Source organism: Bos indicus x Bos taurus, chromosome 3 (assembly GCF_003369695.1).
Source record: "Bos indicus x Bos taurus breed Angus x Brahman F1 hybrid chromosome 3, Bos_hybrid_MaternalHap_v2.0, whole genome shotgun sequence".
NCBI classification, from domain to species: Eukaryota; Metazoa; Chordata; class Mammalia; order Artiodactyla; family Bovidae; genus Bos; species Bos indicus x Bos taurus.
The window spans coordinates 117,122,787-117,138,293 of record NC_040078.1 but is presented as its reverse complement, the minus strand read 5'-3'; the positions used below and the strand labels follow the sequence as shown (position 1 = coordinate 117,138,293).

At 55.2% G+C, this 15,507-nt stretch overlaps 1 protein-coding gene across 6 annotated transcripts in view; it reads left to right on the top strand.

Annotated features, from left to right (window-relative positions):
• Positions 1-15,507, top strand: part of RAB17 (RAB17, member RAS oncogene family) — a 45,403-nt gene that overhangs the window by 22,192 nt on the left and 7,704 nt on the right. For 3 of the 6 annotated variants that reach the window (XM_027538011.1, XM_027538006.1, XM_027538007.1), the window contains exons 2-6: positions 1,032-1,191; positions 7,883-8,034; positions 8,404-8,529; positions 12,596-12,689; positions 12,960-13,847. In XM_027538011.1, coding sequence (XP_027393812.1) covers positions 1,035-1,191; positions 7,883-8,034; positions 8,404-8,529; positions 12,596-12,689; positions 12,960-13,072 — 642 coding nt within the window. In that variant the 5' untranslated portion in view covers positions 1,032-1,034 and the 3' untranslated portion in view covers positions 13,073-13,847. Of the gene's footprint in view, positions 1-1,031; positions 1,192-7,882; positions 8,035-8,403; positions 8,530-12,595; positions 12,690-12,959; positions 13,848-14,292; positions 14,985-15,507 lie in introns of those variants that run through there. The other 3 variants (XM_027538008.1, XM_027538010.1, XM_027538009.1) reach the window with 2 other exon arrangements.

Here is a 15,507-nt window from a genome sequence, read left to right as displayed (position 1 = left end):
TATTTGTTACTTCCACTGTATAATCATAAGGGATTTGATTTAGGTCATATCTGAATGCTCTAATGGTTTTCCCTACTTTCTTCAATTTAAGTCTGAATTTGGCAATAAGGAGTTCATGATCTGAGCCACAATCAGCTCCTAGTCTTGTTTTTGCTGACTGTATAGAGCTTCTCCATCTTTGACTGCAAAGAATATAATCCATCTGATTTCGGTGTTGACCGTCTGGTGATATCCATGTGTAGAGTCATCTCTTGTGTTGTTGGAAGAGGATGCTTGTTATGACTGTATGTTTTAAGGCTTTCAGTACAGTGGGAAATACTAAAATGTTTTGAGATCCTTGAAACACTAACCATTTTTGTAAATAGGTTTTCTGGAACCTATTTACCAGCCAGTTTTAATCCAGGACTTCCCTGGTGGCTCAGATGGTAAAGCATCTGCCTATAACGCGGGAGACCTGGGTTCAATCCCTGGGTTGGGAAGATCTCCTGGAGAAGGAAATGGCAACCCACTCCAGTATTCTTGCCTGGAAAATCCCATGAATGGAGGAGCCTGTTAGGCTACAGTCCATGGGGTCGCAAAGAATCGGACGCAGCTTGAGCGACTTCACTTCTTTAATCCAGGAACCACAACTGAGAGAATGCCATGCCTCTCGGGCTTTTCAGAACATTTTTGAAATAGCTACGGATTGTTCAAAAGTGAGAGGTGACAGGAGGAGGAAGCGAGCCGGTCGGATGGCTGGCATTCAACGGCTACCCTGCAGGGCTTGAAGATGTTCATATGCGTTGGCCCTGCAGGGCCCTGGGGACATGCTTTCCAAGCACATCACAACAGACCTATGTCATAGCTATCGTTACCCCGATTTCCAGATGGCAAGATGGGGTGCATAGTGGCCCAGGACTGGCAAGCCAGGCGCCTCTGACTTAGAACTCCATTCCGTTCAGGGCTGTCTGTGTTTGGTCAGTGTCCCGGGGGTGAGCTTGCTGAGATCATTTGGCATCATTCAGCCTCCTTGCATCGCTGTCTCTCTGCAGGGCATGGCGCAGGTGAATGGGGTCCCTCGTCCCGGAGCCGCCCCGGGCCAGCCCTGCATCTTCAAGCTGGTTCTGCTGGGCAGTGGCTCTGTGGGCAAGTCCAGCTTGGCTCTCCGGTATGTGAAGAACGACTTCAAGAGTATCCTGCCGACCGTGGGATGTAAGTGATGGGACAGGGCACCGCTTCCTTAGTCTCCTAGTGGGGAAGCCAGAGCTGCTGACCCGGGTGTGGGGCACTGGGAACCAGCCACCTGGGAATTCTCATGCCCTCCTGGAGCCTCAGGTGTGCTGGGGGCACAAGGTCCTCCATGGGCCAGCAGGCACGCACACGGAATCCAGAACTCAACCAGGCTTCAGCTCAGCTGGAAGATTCTAGGGCCGAGTCTGGCACCAAAGGGTTGGGTATGTGAGAGATTTTGTTGGTGAAGGGGGAGCCCAGAAGAAGCACCTGCCCCCACGCTCTGGCACCTGGCCCCCTAGACAAGCCAGCCTCTCACTCTGGATGGTTTCCCTCCTACTAAAGCTATTCCTTTTCTGCCCGGACTCAGTTTACCCTCCTGGCTTGGGTTGGAGGGGGGATGGGTGCTGTTGGAAAGGTTGTCAGGGAGGGAGGCCCCTCTCACTGGGCTGGTTAAAGAGGCTAATGGATCACAGCCTTCAGAGGGGAAAGACTTTGGAGCATCTGTGGGCAATCAGCCTCCTTTACATCCTGTCCAGGGGTGAAACCCCCCATTTCCCACCCAAAATAGGGAAACCCAACCTGTATTTTGTGTCAGTTTGCTTGGGAGGCAGCCCAACGTGCTGGAAAGACACCTAATTTGGAATGAAAGCTTTGGTTTCAAATTTGGACTCGGTTATGCAGAGTCCCTTGGACTGCAAAGAGATCCAACCAGTCCATCCTAAAGGAAATCAGTCCTGAATATTCATTGAAAGGACTGATGCTGAAGCTGAAACTCCAATACTTTGGCCACCTGATGCGAAGAACTGACTTATTTGCAAAGACCCTGATGCTGGGAAAGATTGAAGGTGGGAGGAGAAGGGGATGACAGAGGATGAGATAGTTGGATGGCATCACCCAAGCAATGGCCATGAGTTTGAGCAAGCTCCGGGAGTTGGTGATGGACAGGGAGGCCTGGTGTGCTGCAGTCCATGGGGTCGCAAAAAGTGGACATGACTGAGCAGCTGAACTGATACTGATGGATAAACCTTCCATTTCTCTGCATCCATTCATTCATTCGCTCATCTGTCCACTCCCTCTCTCACTTAGTAAGTACCTGCTGGGTGTGGCCTCTGTCCCAGGTCTCTAATAGGTATGGAGGATTTTCTAAATGCCAAGCAGGCACACCGACATAGAAACAAAAATTCAATGAACAGCCTTTGGGGGCCCTCAGTCTTCTCAGGACGGTGGTTCCTGAGTCCCTGAAGCATGCAGGGTCAAAGGGACTGGCCAGGGCCAGGCTCCTGGAGTCAGTGGTGGGAAGGGCGGAGCAGGGCCAGGGGCTGGCCATGGAATGGAGCCATGGGGAGAGGACTGTGGATTCAGGCCTGCCGAGGGTGCACAGGGAAACCTCTTCTCCTTCAGCGGGAAAGCTGACCCCACTCACCTGTGATACTGGACTGGGCCTTAAAAGAAAAAATACAACGAAGTGCTAAGTCTGGCCTCCAGGTGGGTTTGAGTCCAGAGCAGAGACCATAGAAGGGGCCAGGCTGAGCTGAGATGTGAGGGGTCATGTGCCGGGGTGTGACCTAGATCTGGACAAGCCTTCTACGCTGGTCTTTGCTGTCTCCTTGCCCTGAATCCGGATCCAGGTTCACACCCAGGCACACAGCCCTCCATATCCCAGCCCAGCCAGAGGGTTGAGATCCCACCTGTGAGCTCACAGGGCTCTGCCTGTTTTTGTGAATAAGGTTATCTGGGAATACCTGCCCATACCTGTGTATTCTCAGTGGCCCACAAACCTCTGGCTGAGGGTGTGTGTGTGTGTGTGTGTGTGTGTGTGAAGTTGCTTTAGTTGTGTCTGACTCTTTGCAACCCTACGAACTGTAGCCCACCAGGCTCCTTTGTCCAAGGGATTCTCCAGGCGAGAATACTGGAGTGGGTTGCCATTTCCTCCTCCAGGGGATCTTCCCGACCCTGGAATTAAACCCGTCTCTTTAATATCTCCTGCCCTGGCAGGTGGGTTCTTCAGGGACGTCTCTGGAGGGGTGGTGACATCTAGCGCTTGTGTGCGGATTTGCCGGTGGAACCAGTTTGGACCAGCTGGGGCTTGTGTGAAGCAGGGGAGTCGCCAAGGGTGCGGGGTTTCTCCCCCCTCTGCCCCCTCCCTGCTGAAGGAAACGTTGCTGGAGCCCAGGCGTCCCTGAGGAGTCACCCAGGTCCTGTTCCCTTCAACCCGGAGGCAGTTCATGACTTTTACAAAAAAAGGGAAGGCTGCAGAGAGGGCTTGAGTGAGCTGGAGCGGCTGTTTAATTAAATTAAAAGGTCAAAAAGCAAAACCTTTCCTTGTGTTAACGTTTAGCCGAGAGTCCTTCGTATTGGGGGCCACAATATGCAAGTTGAAGGAAAAACCCCAGTGAGTTCTTCGGTCATTCAGTGTCCGCAGGGGGTCCATTCAGCTCAGCGAGTGGAAGCCACACCTGCTTCCAGAGGCTGGGGAGGGGGCCGGGAGTGTCCCCAGGGGTCCCTGCCACTGGGGCCCCCTTGTTGAATCTGCAGGGGGCCAGCGGGGGTCGGGGCCCTGCTTTGCGTCACCAAGGAGAGCGGCGTGCCACGTGGCCCGGTTCAGACTATCGGCCGATGAAAACATGAAAACGCGCCAACGTGTCGTCTCCCCCAGCACAGTCCAGAAACGTGAGAGGCTCCTGGCTCTTGGTCTGATCCTGCCCCCACACCCCGGCTTGCTGCCAATAGCATTTTAGGCAAAATCTCCGAGTCTGTTTGCAGATCTTGGAAGTTTATCTCTTAATCACTCTTCCTCTTTACCTGTGAACAGGTAGAAAATGTGGTCAGTAGTTTTCTGAACAAGGTACATGTGGGGTGTTTTCTGGAGCCAGAGAGTGCAGGGCAGGGGGTGGAAGTTGGCATCAGTTACCAGCCCAGAGGGCCCCCTGGGGGCCTGTCTCTCTCTCTCTCTCTCCCGGGAGACGAGGTGCTGTGGTCTGTAAACAGCCAGCAGCCTCTTGCACCACATCATTGCTCCAACTGAAAACCCTGCCCTCCTTGGAAATTTGTTAGGATTTTATTAAATACTTTGATTTACACTCAACCATGACTTGTCATTTTCAGAGTATGAAAGGAAAATCTCAGAAGCTAAGACAGCTAAACAGAGGAAACAAACCTGAGTTTTATGCCCACCTGTCAGCCGGCAGTGAGGGTTTTTAGGATGAAACCAAAATTGAACTCAGAAGTGTGGTGTGACCTGACAGCAAACAGGTGAAGCATGTGGGCAAAAGGCTGCTGCTCCCGGCTGAGGAGCCAAGGAGCCAGGGACAGGGGAGAGGGAGGCCGGGGAAGGGATGTCGGGTGTCAGACAGGCGCCTCCTCTCTTTTCTCATGGGTTTGACAACATGCTGGGAAGAGGGCAGTGTTGACTCGTGGTAAGGAAGGAAGCTGGGCTTTCGAAGGTTTAAGGAAATCAGCAAATTTCTTGCAGCGGGTAGGCCTCTTTCCAAGGCCTGTGTGAGGCCATCACCCTTGTGACATCAACAGTCCTAGTGTGACTTCATCCTGCTCAGGCTTCCCTGGTGGCTCAGAGGGTAAAGCATCTGCCTACAATGCGGGAGACCCGGGTTTGATCCCTGGGTCGGGAAGATCCCCTGGAGAAGGAAATGGCAACCCACTCCAGTACTCTTGCCTGGAGAATCCTATGGACGGAGGAGCCTGGTGGGCTACAGTCCACGGAGTCGCAAAGAGTGGGACACGACTGAGCAACTTCACTTACACTTTTCTCTCAGGCCCCACAGTAGCCTCTTAGGAGCCGGGAGCTGTCAATCCTGCTGTTGATCTGCAGACGGCAGCTTTGTTTGACCTGGTGTCGTGGTCTGCTGGGCTGTCACAGCAGAACAGCACAGACTGGGTGCCTTAAGCAACAGAGACTTATTCTCAGGTCTGGAGGCTGGAAGTCCAAGCATGAGGGGCTGGCAAAGTAGGTTTCACTCGGAGCCCTCTTTTCTTGGCTTATGGGTAGCTGCCATCCTGGTAACTGGCTGTGTATCTGCACGGCCTCTTCTTTGTGTTTGCAAGGGATGGAAGAGAGAGAGACAGACAGACAGGGAGAGAGACAGAGAGACGCACAGAGAAACAGAGCAAGATGGGGGTGCATTCTTACAAAGACACCAACCCCGTTTTGGGGGCCCCACCCTCGCTCGACTTCCCTTGTAGCTCAGTTGTTACAAAGAATCTGACTGCAGTGCAGGAGACCCAGGTTCAATCCCTGGGTCAGGAAGATCCCTTGGAGAAGGAAATGGCAACCCACTCCAGTATTCTTGCCTGGAGAATCCCATGGACAGAGGAGCCTGGCGGGCTACATAGTCCATGGGGTTGCAAGAGTCGGACGTGACTGAGCAACTAATGCACCACCCTCAGGACCTCATCTAAGACTCATCACACTGCAAAGCCTCCATCTCCAAATACCATCACGCTGAGGGTTAGGGCTTCAACCCACTGACTTTGGGAGGACACAGGCATTCAGTGCATAGCACCTAACAAGTGTATATGACTCCAGGCCTGTGGATGAGCAGAAAAATGCAGGCCATGCAGGCAGAGGCCCCGTCGGCAGCTTCCATTTAAGAGTTGCCCCGGACCAGGTTCTCGTGAGAGAGAGTGGTGATCTTCCCCTTTCTGTGCTAGAATCTCAGCCCAGATGTGTCTCTTACCCTCCATCTGTAGTGGATTGAATCGTGTCCGCAGTGATACATCCACATCCTAATCCCCAGTACCTATGGCTTTACTGGGGGAGAGGGTGTTTGCAGACATAACTAGTTAAGGCTATTCCCGGGTTTCGGGTGCACCTGAAACCCATGACCAGTGTCCCTGGAATAGGAGAATGCAGAGGTGCAGAGGGGACAGCCCTGTGAAGACAGCGGCAGAGAGGGGAGCGCCTTCAAGCCAGGGCCACCCATCACTGCCGCCCCTACCGGGAGCCGGGAGGGGGCGTGGGACAGAGTCCCTCCCAGAACTTCTGGAAGGAACCAGCCCTGGCGACACCTTGATTTTGAACCCCTGACCCCCAGAACAGAAATAATACATTTCTGCTGTTTTAAGCCACGCATCTTGTGGTTATTTGTTCTGGCAACCCAAGGACACTCACATGCTGCCCTTGGAGTGAAAGTTTTCATTTCAAGCCCGAAGCCACCTCTGCAGAACCTCCCAACAAGCCCCCAGCCCAGCCCGGGTCTGAGCAGGGCAGCAGCTTTACCTGGAGCACCCCACAGGCTCCTCCGCAGTCTCTGGTTCAGTTCTGTATGTGACACACCCCATATGCTACGGGGCCAGAACACCTTTTTTTAAAATAACATTTATTTTATTGAAGTACGGTTGATTCTCAGTGTTGTCTTAATTTCTTCTGTACAGAAAAGTGACTCAGTCGTGCCTGCGCCTCCCCTTGGCAGCCACAGGCTGCTCTGTGTGTCCTTGTTTCCTAGATGAGCTCATTTGTGTCGTAGTTTCGGTTCTGCATTATGATGTCATGTAATGTTGGTCTTTCTCCGTCTGACTTGCTTTGCTTAGGATGATCATCTCTAGGTCCATGTTGCTGCAGATGGTATTATCCCATTCTTTTCTATGGCTGAGTAATATTCCATTGTGTGTATGTACCACATCTTCTTTATCCATTCGTCTGTTGATGGACATCTAGGTTGCTTCCAGGCCCTGACTATTGTAAATAATGCTGCTATGAACATGGGATGCACATATCTTTTCTAATTAGAGCTTTTTTCTTTTCTGGATACATGCCCAGGAGTGGGATTGCTGGATCATATGGTAGCTCTATTTTTACTTTTTTGAGGAACCTCCACACTGTTTTCCACAGTGGCTGCACCAATTTACATTCTGGGGACAAAACGTCTTGGTGTTACTAATTAGCTCCCTAAGTCACGTCACTTGGGAAAGCTCTGTGAAGGGGAAAAGCAATCTTCACGTGAAAGGTGGGTTGCCCAGGATGTCAAATGGAAGGTTTGGGGTAGCTCTTTCATTGTGTGTGATCATTAAGCAGAGACATGGATGCATAAAAGTCCAGGTGCTCACTGCCCCCAGGGGTGACAGGTAAGAGCACAGACGTCTCCCTGCAGTGAGTGTGTGCAGAGCACAGGATAGGCTGCCATAGACTGCCTCCTGGGGAAGCGGGGCCCAGCGGCACCCCGAGGGCCGACACTCAAAGACCCCAGTGGGCTTGTCGGGAGGTGGGGAAGAAAGGATTCTAAGCAGAGTTGTCAGTGGCGATGGGAGGTCGGGAGGCAGAGGTGTGGATGAGGCTGGGAGGTTAGCAGGAGGCCAGGAAGGATTCAGGGGAGGAGATGGGTGACCATCACTTGCATTGCTGGACACCCACGGGGACGTGCGGAGCCCTGGTTGCCAGAGACCCTTCCATGCCACACGTGGTCCAGAGGATTTGAGTAGGACCCTAGAGTCCATCTTCCCACACAAAGCCTCTGTGGACTCTACGAGCAAGTTCCTTGTAACTCTGCTTCTTCTGGAAGCTGCCACCTTCCAGAAGAGGTGTTTGCTGAGCCTCGCCCACAGAGGTTGCCAGGGAGCATGGGCTGTCTGTCTCCCACTGGTGAGCTGAGCCCCGGCTGAGCTGTGGATAGGACCTCGTTCTGCAGGTGAAGGTCGCTCTGGGCCTGTGTTTCAGGTGCGTTCTTCACCAAGGTGGTGGACCTGGGGGCCGCGTGTCTGAAGTTTGAGATCTGGGACACGGCTGGTCAGGAGAAGTACCACAGCGTCTGCCGCCTCTACTTCAGGGGTGCCAACGCTGCGCTTTTGGTATATGACATCACCAGGAAGGTGAGGCTCACCTGGGCGTGTCCCCGCCCTCCCAGGCATGGGGAGGCTACCTTCGGAGGCATCATGTGACTGGCCTGGGCTGGTCCTTTATATTAAAATCGTGACAACCAGTGGAGAACCCTTCAGTGAAAGTTGGTCACCTCCTCCAGGAAGCCCTTCCTGACCACCCCTCTTCCTGCTGCACAGTTGGGTTTGTGCCGCTCCGTGGTCCTCTTTCTGGAGCATCACTATCCATCATTCATGATTCTTTGGGGGGGGTCAGTTGGACCGTGTTTTACACGGGGTGGCCACTGACACCTGCCTTGTCTTTTCTGGGACGGCTGAGGAAGAACACCAAATCTTCCTGACAGTCCCGTTTTCCTTTTTCAGGATTCCTTCTGCAAAGCGCAGCAGTGGCTGAAGGACCTGGAGGAGGAGCTCCACCCTGGAGAGGTCGTGGTGATGCTGGTCGGCAACAAGACAGACCTGGAAGAGGAGCGGGAGGTGACCTTTGAGGTGGGTCTGGAGACTGTCATCAAGTCTCAGTAGGGGAGATGGGAGGGACCTCAAACACGCGTGACCACCCACTCGCACAGCCACATGCGCACACACAATTCCCAGTTCAGTTTCCTTCCTGGGCCAAGGTTTCTGATCTCTCCTAGGAAGGTCAGACCCAGAGATGGTGGCTTCCAGTGTGGGGAGAGCCCTGAGCATAACCTAGACCCCACACCCCCCTGGGCACTGAGGCTTGGCAGGGGCAGGCAGCACCAGGAATGAGGAAACCATGGCCCTCCCCACCCTTCCCCTGTGAGTGATGTGGGTTTCAGGTCTTCATCTTTGTGTTCAACAACCGTTCAAGAAGTACGTGCTAAAAGAAAAAAAAAAGGAAGTATGTGCTAAGTTGCTCAGTCACGTCCGACTCTGTGAGACCCCACGGACTGTACCCAGCAGGCTCCTCTGTCCGTGGGATTCTCCAGGCAAGAACACTGGGCTGGGTTGCCATTTCCTCCTCCAGGTTCAAGGGGCAAACCCAAATTTATTTGCTAGGAAATTAGCAAGGAACAGAGGACCCAGAAGCTGTAGTTCTTCTGTAAAATGACCAAGAGCAGAAAAAGTGCCCAGGGAGGTGAGCCTGTGAAGTGTTGGGAGCCTGGAGCAGGATGCACGGGTCTGTGTGTGTGTCTCTGTGTGTCCAGGTGTCTCTTTGTGTGTACAGGTGTGTGTGTCTCTGTGTGTGTGTATAGGTGGTATCTGTGTGTGTATGGGAGAGTGTGTGTGTATAGGAGGTACAGGTGGTATCTGTGTGTATAGGTGTGTGTGTCTGTGTGTGAACAGGTGTGTGTCTCTGTGTGAACAGGTGTGTATGTCTCTGTGTGTGTACAGGTGTGTGTGTGTCTAGGAGGTAGGGTGGTGTCTGTATAGGTGTGTGTCTCTTTGTGTGTACAAGTGTGTGTGTCTCTGTGTGCATGTATAGGTGTGTGTGTGTAGGAGGTAAGGTGGTGTCTGTGTCTACGGGTGTGTGTCTCTGTGTATGTACAGGTGTGTGTGTGTGTGTGTGTGTGTGTAGGAGGTAAGGTGGTATCTGTGTATAGGTGTGTGTCTCTGTGTGTACAAGTGTGTGTGTCTCTCTGGGTGTGTGTATAGGTGTATGTGTGTAGGAGGTAAGGTGGTGTCTGTGTATAGGTGTGTATCTCTCTTTGTGTACAGGTGTGTGTGTGTCTCTGTGTGTGTACAGGTGTGTGTGTGTAGGAGGTAAGGTGGTGTCTGTGTACAGGTGTGAGTGTCTGTGAACAGGTATGTGTGTCTCTGTGCACAGTTGTGTGTGTCTGTGTGTGTAGGAGGTAAGGTGATGTCTGTATGAACAGGTGTGTGTGTCTGTGTGTGTGCAGGTGTGTGTGTGTAGAAGGTAAGGTGGTGTCTGTGTGTACAGGTGTGTCTCTCTGTGTGAACAGATATGTGTCTCTGTGTGAACAGGTGTGTGTCTCTTTGTGTGCACAGGTGTGTGTGTACAGGTGTGTGTCTCTCTGTGTGTGAACAGGTGTGTGTGTCTGTGTGTGCACAGCTGTGTGTGTGTAGGAGGTAAGGTGGTGTCTGTGTGTGTGGGGTGTGTGGGGTGGGTTTAGGAGAGGTGGAGGAGCAGATGAGGGGTGGCAAGGGGTAGGGAGGGGAGGGAGGCTGGAGGCAGGGGGCTGCCAGAGAAGCCTCATGCTGCCCTGGGGCTCAGTGGCACAGCCCCCCGCAGTGGTGGTGGGCTCAGGGGCGGGGATCTGATGGATGACTTAGGAAGAACATGCGGAGGACAGGTCAGGCTGTGGGGGAGATGGGACCCGGGTGGGGAGACCCTCAGGGAGGCCAGGGGTCCAGTTCTGGTGCGGACGGGGTCTCCTCTCTGCTCCCCCAGGACTGCTGCCCTGGGCTCGGCCTGCCTGTGGGTGGGGGACCCCATGGCTTAGACTGCATGGGAGCCGCCACCCCAGGGCTGTTGACCCTGGGACCCCAGACCCCACCCTGGCCTCTTCTTCACTCCGAGCTCCCACCAGGCTGGGCCTTGGGGTGGGGGTGGGGGGACAGAGTGCACAGACCCCAGAGCTGCAGGTGCCTCATCTGGGCAGAGGCCAGGCTGACCAGCGGGCGGTGAAGTTTTCACAGTAATTTGGGGGCTTTTCATCTTAAAATAATTGCAGCATTACAAAACTTGTTGCAGAAATAGTACAGATCCTGTCTGCCCTTCTCCCAGCTTTCCCAGGTACGAACGACTTACTTACGTAAGCACAGAAAGTGAAAGTGAAAGTCGTGCCGACTCTTTGCGACCCCATGGACTATACAGTCCGTGGAATTCTCCAAGCCAGAATACTGGAGTGGGTAGCCTTTCCCTTTTCCAGGGGATCTTCCCAACCCAGGGATCGAACCCAGGTCTCCCACATTACAGGCAGATTCTTTATCAGCTGAGCCACATGGGAAGCCCGAGAATACTGGAGTGCTCCAGCAGATCTTCCCAACCCAGGAATTGAACCGGGATCTCCTGCACTGCAGGCGGATTCTTCACCAGCTGAGCTCTCAGGGAAGCCCTTAAGCACAGAATGACGAGCAAATCAGGAAACGAACAGCCACCCAGTGCTCTTAGCTCAGATTGGATCACTTTCCCACTATGGTCCTCTCCCTGGTTCAGGGAGCTCTGCTCCTGGATCTGGCCACTGAGAAGTCCCCCACCCCAGTGGGCCTGGTCGCTCCTGCCTCTTTGAGGTCTTTCTTCCTTCCTGGCTGGCCAGGAATGGCTGGCCAAGTTATTCCTGGTTCATCTTGCCCTTTCCCAGCCCCAGCCCTGGAAATCATCTCCCTGAGGAGCACTGGTTCCTTGTGTGGGGGAATGAATTTAGGAGCCAAGATCTCTGCACTGGATGTTCTCATTCCACGGGCAGTGAGATAACCATTAACCCCATCCTGGGGGACCTCAAGGACAAACTGGCAGACGGGAGGCTGGGGACCTGCAATTTACAGGCTAGAGGCCCATTGCACTGAGAACAAACCCTTAGAGTGACCCCACCTGGAACCCTCAAGCTAGTGGGGGAAAGGCAGATATTTGGGTTTCGTTCAGATGACCAGGGGCTTCCCAGGTGGCGCAGTGCTAAAGAATCCCCCTGACAATGCAGGTGATGCAGGAAAAGAGGGTTCGATCCCTGTTGGGAAGATCCCCTGGAGGAGGAAATGGCAACACACTCCAGTATTCTTGCCTGGGAAATTCCATGGACAGAGGAGCCTGGCGGGCCACAGTCCATGAGATTGCAAAGATTTGGACATGACTGAGTGACTGAGCATGCATGCAGATGTGACCAGATGTGAGCTACCTGAAGTCACCAAGTCTTCCTCTGTACCAGGTCACGTTGTCCTTTAAAACACAGATGATAATGGGCCATCTCTGTGTCTGGGCGGGGCTGAGAAGCTTGTGGGGGGCGGGGGTGGAGTGCAGCTCTGTGGGCCAGGTGAGGAGGGTGGACGCTGCTGGGTGCGATGCTGCAGGCCTAGCTGGCCCAGCCCCCGGGGCCCGCTCAGCCTCAGGCAGGACCATCTGGGGCCCAAGCTCCTCCTGGGAGGGTCCGGAAGTGAGGGGCCTGCCCAGGTCCTCCTTCGTGGACCCTTTTCCCCTTCTCGGCCACACAAGCAGCCCTGGAGTTTCCCAGCCTCCCTTGCTTCACACACCATCACTCCATGCAGGCCTGACCCCTGTGACCAGCAAGGAGGGGGAGCAGAAAAGGGCCCAGGGGGGCTCCCACCAGGCTGGCCTCATCCCCCTTCCATGTCTCCTCTGTTCTTGCTTGCTTTCGGAGCAACCCCGTCCCCAGATTCCACGGTGGGAGGGAAGCCTCCCCACAGACCCCACTGGGGGTGCTAGGCTCCCCTTCCAGTGAGCGCCACACGCCCCTCCTGGCCCCGCTGCCCAGTCCTGACCACCTCCCCCAGGAGTCCCAGTAACAGGACATGAGGAATGAGGTTCTCCACTGGTGCAACTGTCCCATGGTCTTTCTGGGTCTTCTCAGTACATTTCTGATGATTAATGTGGACTTTCCACGGTCACTTCCTCCAGGAAGGGAAGGAGTTTGCAGAGAGCAAGGGGCTGCTGTTCATGGAAACCTCGGCCAAATGCAACTACCAGGTGGCCGACGTCTTCAACGCCGTCGGTGAGTGACCAGCCCCCCGCCCCGGAGCCAGAGGTGGGGTGGGGTGTGTGGGAGGGTGCGCCTTCTTCAAGTGGGTCTTCTCTGGCCTCCTGAGGCCCAGCCGAATGTTGCCAGGGGCCTGGAAGGTGGACATGAGTCAAGGGCGCCTGTTTCCTGGTTCCCGGAGAGCATGAGGCAGGGGGCGTCTCCAGGGGCTGCCAAGGGTGCAGGGTCTGCGCTGGGCTGGGGGGCTTCCCTCCCAGCTGGGCTTCCCCCTCCTGTCGTCCGCAGCCCGGGAGCTTTCGTGGAGAGAAGAGAGCAAGGAGGGCCAGAGGCAGCGGAGAGACGCTCCGCTGACTCTGAGCGAGCGGCCCTCGTGGCGGGGCCGATGCTGTGCCCACTAGAAGCGGCTGCTGCGCGGGCAGCTGCGGGGACCGGGACTCCCAGCCTGCGCCCTGGCGGTCCTCCGAGCGAGCTACGGCCAGCTCCGTGGTGACGGCGGTGCTGACCCCGATCCACCGTCGAGTCCGGCGCGTGCCTGAGTCCTCGAGGTGCAGGAAGCCGGCATTCCTTAGAATAATCGCCTCCCTACCCACTCCAGTGTTCTTGCCTGGAGAATCCCAGGGACGGGGAAGCCTGGTGGGCTGCCGTCTATGGGGTCGCACAGAGTTGGACATGACTGAAGCGACTTAGCAGCAGCAGCAGCAAGCTCGTGGGAATCCTTTGGGAGACGTTTGTGTGTCCAGGGGCTCCACGTCCCCAGATGTCAGATTCCGCCTAAATCCCGGATGTCCTGGGGGTGGGCACGCCAGACCCTGCCTGGAGGTGCCCCCCTCAGCTGCCTGGCCACCAGGCACCGAAGGAGGGGAAGTCAGCCGGCAGGCACTTGGTTCTGGGCAGGAGGCTGCCCGGGGTGGGCTGGGGGGTTTCACCTGCTCCCGGGACGGGGGAGAGGGGTCAGCAAGCCCCGCTGGAGTGGACCACGTCATCCCTGGACCTCTGTGAGGGTCCCTGAGGGGGGTACCTGGGGGCGGGGCCGGGCCCCACAGTCCACTTCTCGGGGTGACTATGAGGACAAGACGCTTGGGCCCATAGGCTTGAGGACTCGGATTTCGAGCGGAGGGATACCTTGTTCTGCTCCAGTGAGTTTTTCGCCTAAAAGTAAACCCCTTTCTCGCACGTGCTCTCCGGTGAGTTTGTAGGTGGGGGTTGTTATGCACATCTCCGGAGGGGCCCCAGGCGGGGCGGCGATGGCTGCGGTGGGCACAGGGCATCTTTCGGGTGGAGAGAGATCATGAGCTTGCCTGGTTCCTCCCTTTAGAGAGGCCCCCCAAGACCCTTCTGGGAGGTGAGCCAGCGGCCACATGAAGGTAGTTCAAAGGCGGCTACTTGGGGGGGAGGTGGTGATGCTGGTTCCCCTCTGGGACTGTGATAAGCAGGTGTGAAATTTTAAATAAGATGCCACTGTCATCCTCTCCCCGCACCCCCCCCCCCCCCCCCCCCCCCCCGCATAAGTGGCTTCACTTTGCCAACTGTAAGGATCAACAGAAGGACAAACGTAAAGCGGCCCTCCTTATTGATGCTGAGCCCCTTGACGTCCCCCAAACGCGTGTTTCTTTCCTAGACAATTTCCGGGTGAAACCTGCGGCTTACTGCTGCGAGCCCTGCAGATTCTGGCTGCAGTGAAGTGTCTTATACGGCTGTTCCCTTGAAGATGGAGCGTGTGGGACGCGAGCCCTTGCTGGGTCAGACCGTTTCCTGTGCGCTGTCTCCTCACTCAGGGTAGCAGGGCTGGGTGGCTTAGTCGCTATGTCCTGTCCGACTCTGGAGATCCGGTGGACTGTAGCCCACCAGGCTCCTCTGTTCCTGGGATTTCCCAGGCAAGAACACAGGAGGGGGTTGCCATTTCCTTCTCCAGGGGATCCTCCGGATTCAGGGATTGAACCGGGGTCTCCTGCGCTGCAGGTAGTCTCCTGCATTGCAGGCGGACGCTTTACTGATCGAGCCACCAGGGAAGCCAGCTGGGCTGGTTTGGACTCCCCCAGCAAAGGAGGAGACCACTTTGGAGGTAGCTGGAGGCTGAGGTTGCCTCTGGCCACTAGATGGCACTCCAGCCTCGCTGAAGCAAACCCCACTGCTCCAGGTCCGGAGAGTTGCTTTGCTGAACGATAGATGTCTTTCAGAGGAGTATCGACCCATCCATGATGAAATAGGAAGTGGGGAAATCATGCTAGCAGTAGGATGCCTATATATGTGATTGCTTTCCTCCTGTCTTCTCAGGCCAGAATTTATTATTAAAGCATATTCTTTGACTCATTGCCACCTCCCTCCTTCATGCCTCCCTCCCTCCCCGCAGGATGGGATGGGGTGCATGGTGACCCTGGAGCCTAGGGTCCCCATTGCCGGGTGTGATTGCCCCTTTCCCTCACCTTCTCCCCCACGAGGCAGGTGGGGCTCAGCCCTGGAATCACCTGGAAGCCTCTGTAGGCAGTATCCCTGAGCCCACCAGCTCCGTGTTAGATCTGCCTGCAGGGCGGCATGGGCCCTGGGAGGTCTAGACCCACTCAGTGATCTAATATTCAGACACGGGGGAGCTTTGCGGTAAGGGCAGGGGTTCTGTCTGTCTGTCCTCACATGGGGCTCCCAGTGCCTGGTATGACTCTGGCATATGCCAAGCACTCAGCAAATGTGTCCCAGGAGAGGACTGAAGCTATTTTCCCCAGCATTGTAAAGAAAAGCCAGGTTTTTGCTTAGAAACAGCCTCCGCCACACCCAGGGACAGGTGTTTCCGGAGCCTCTCTGTGTCTGCTGCACACACCTGAGCTCAGCCCTCCCTGGA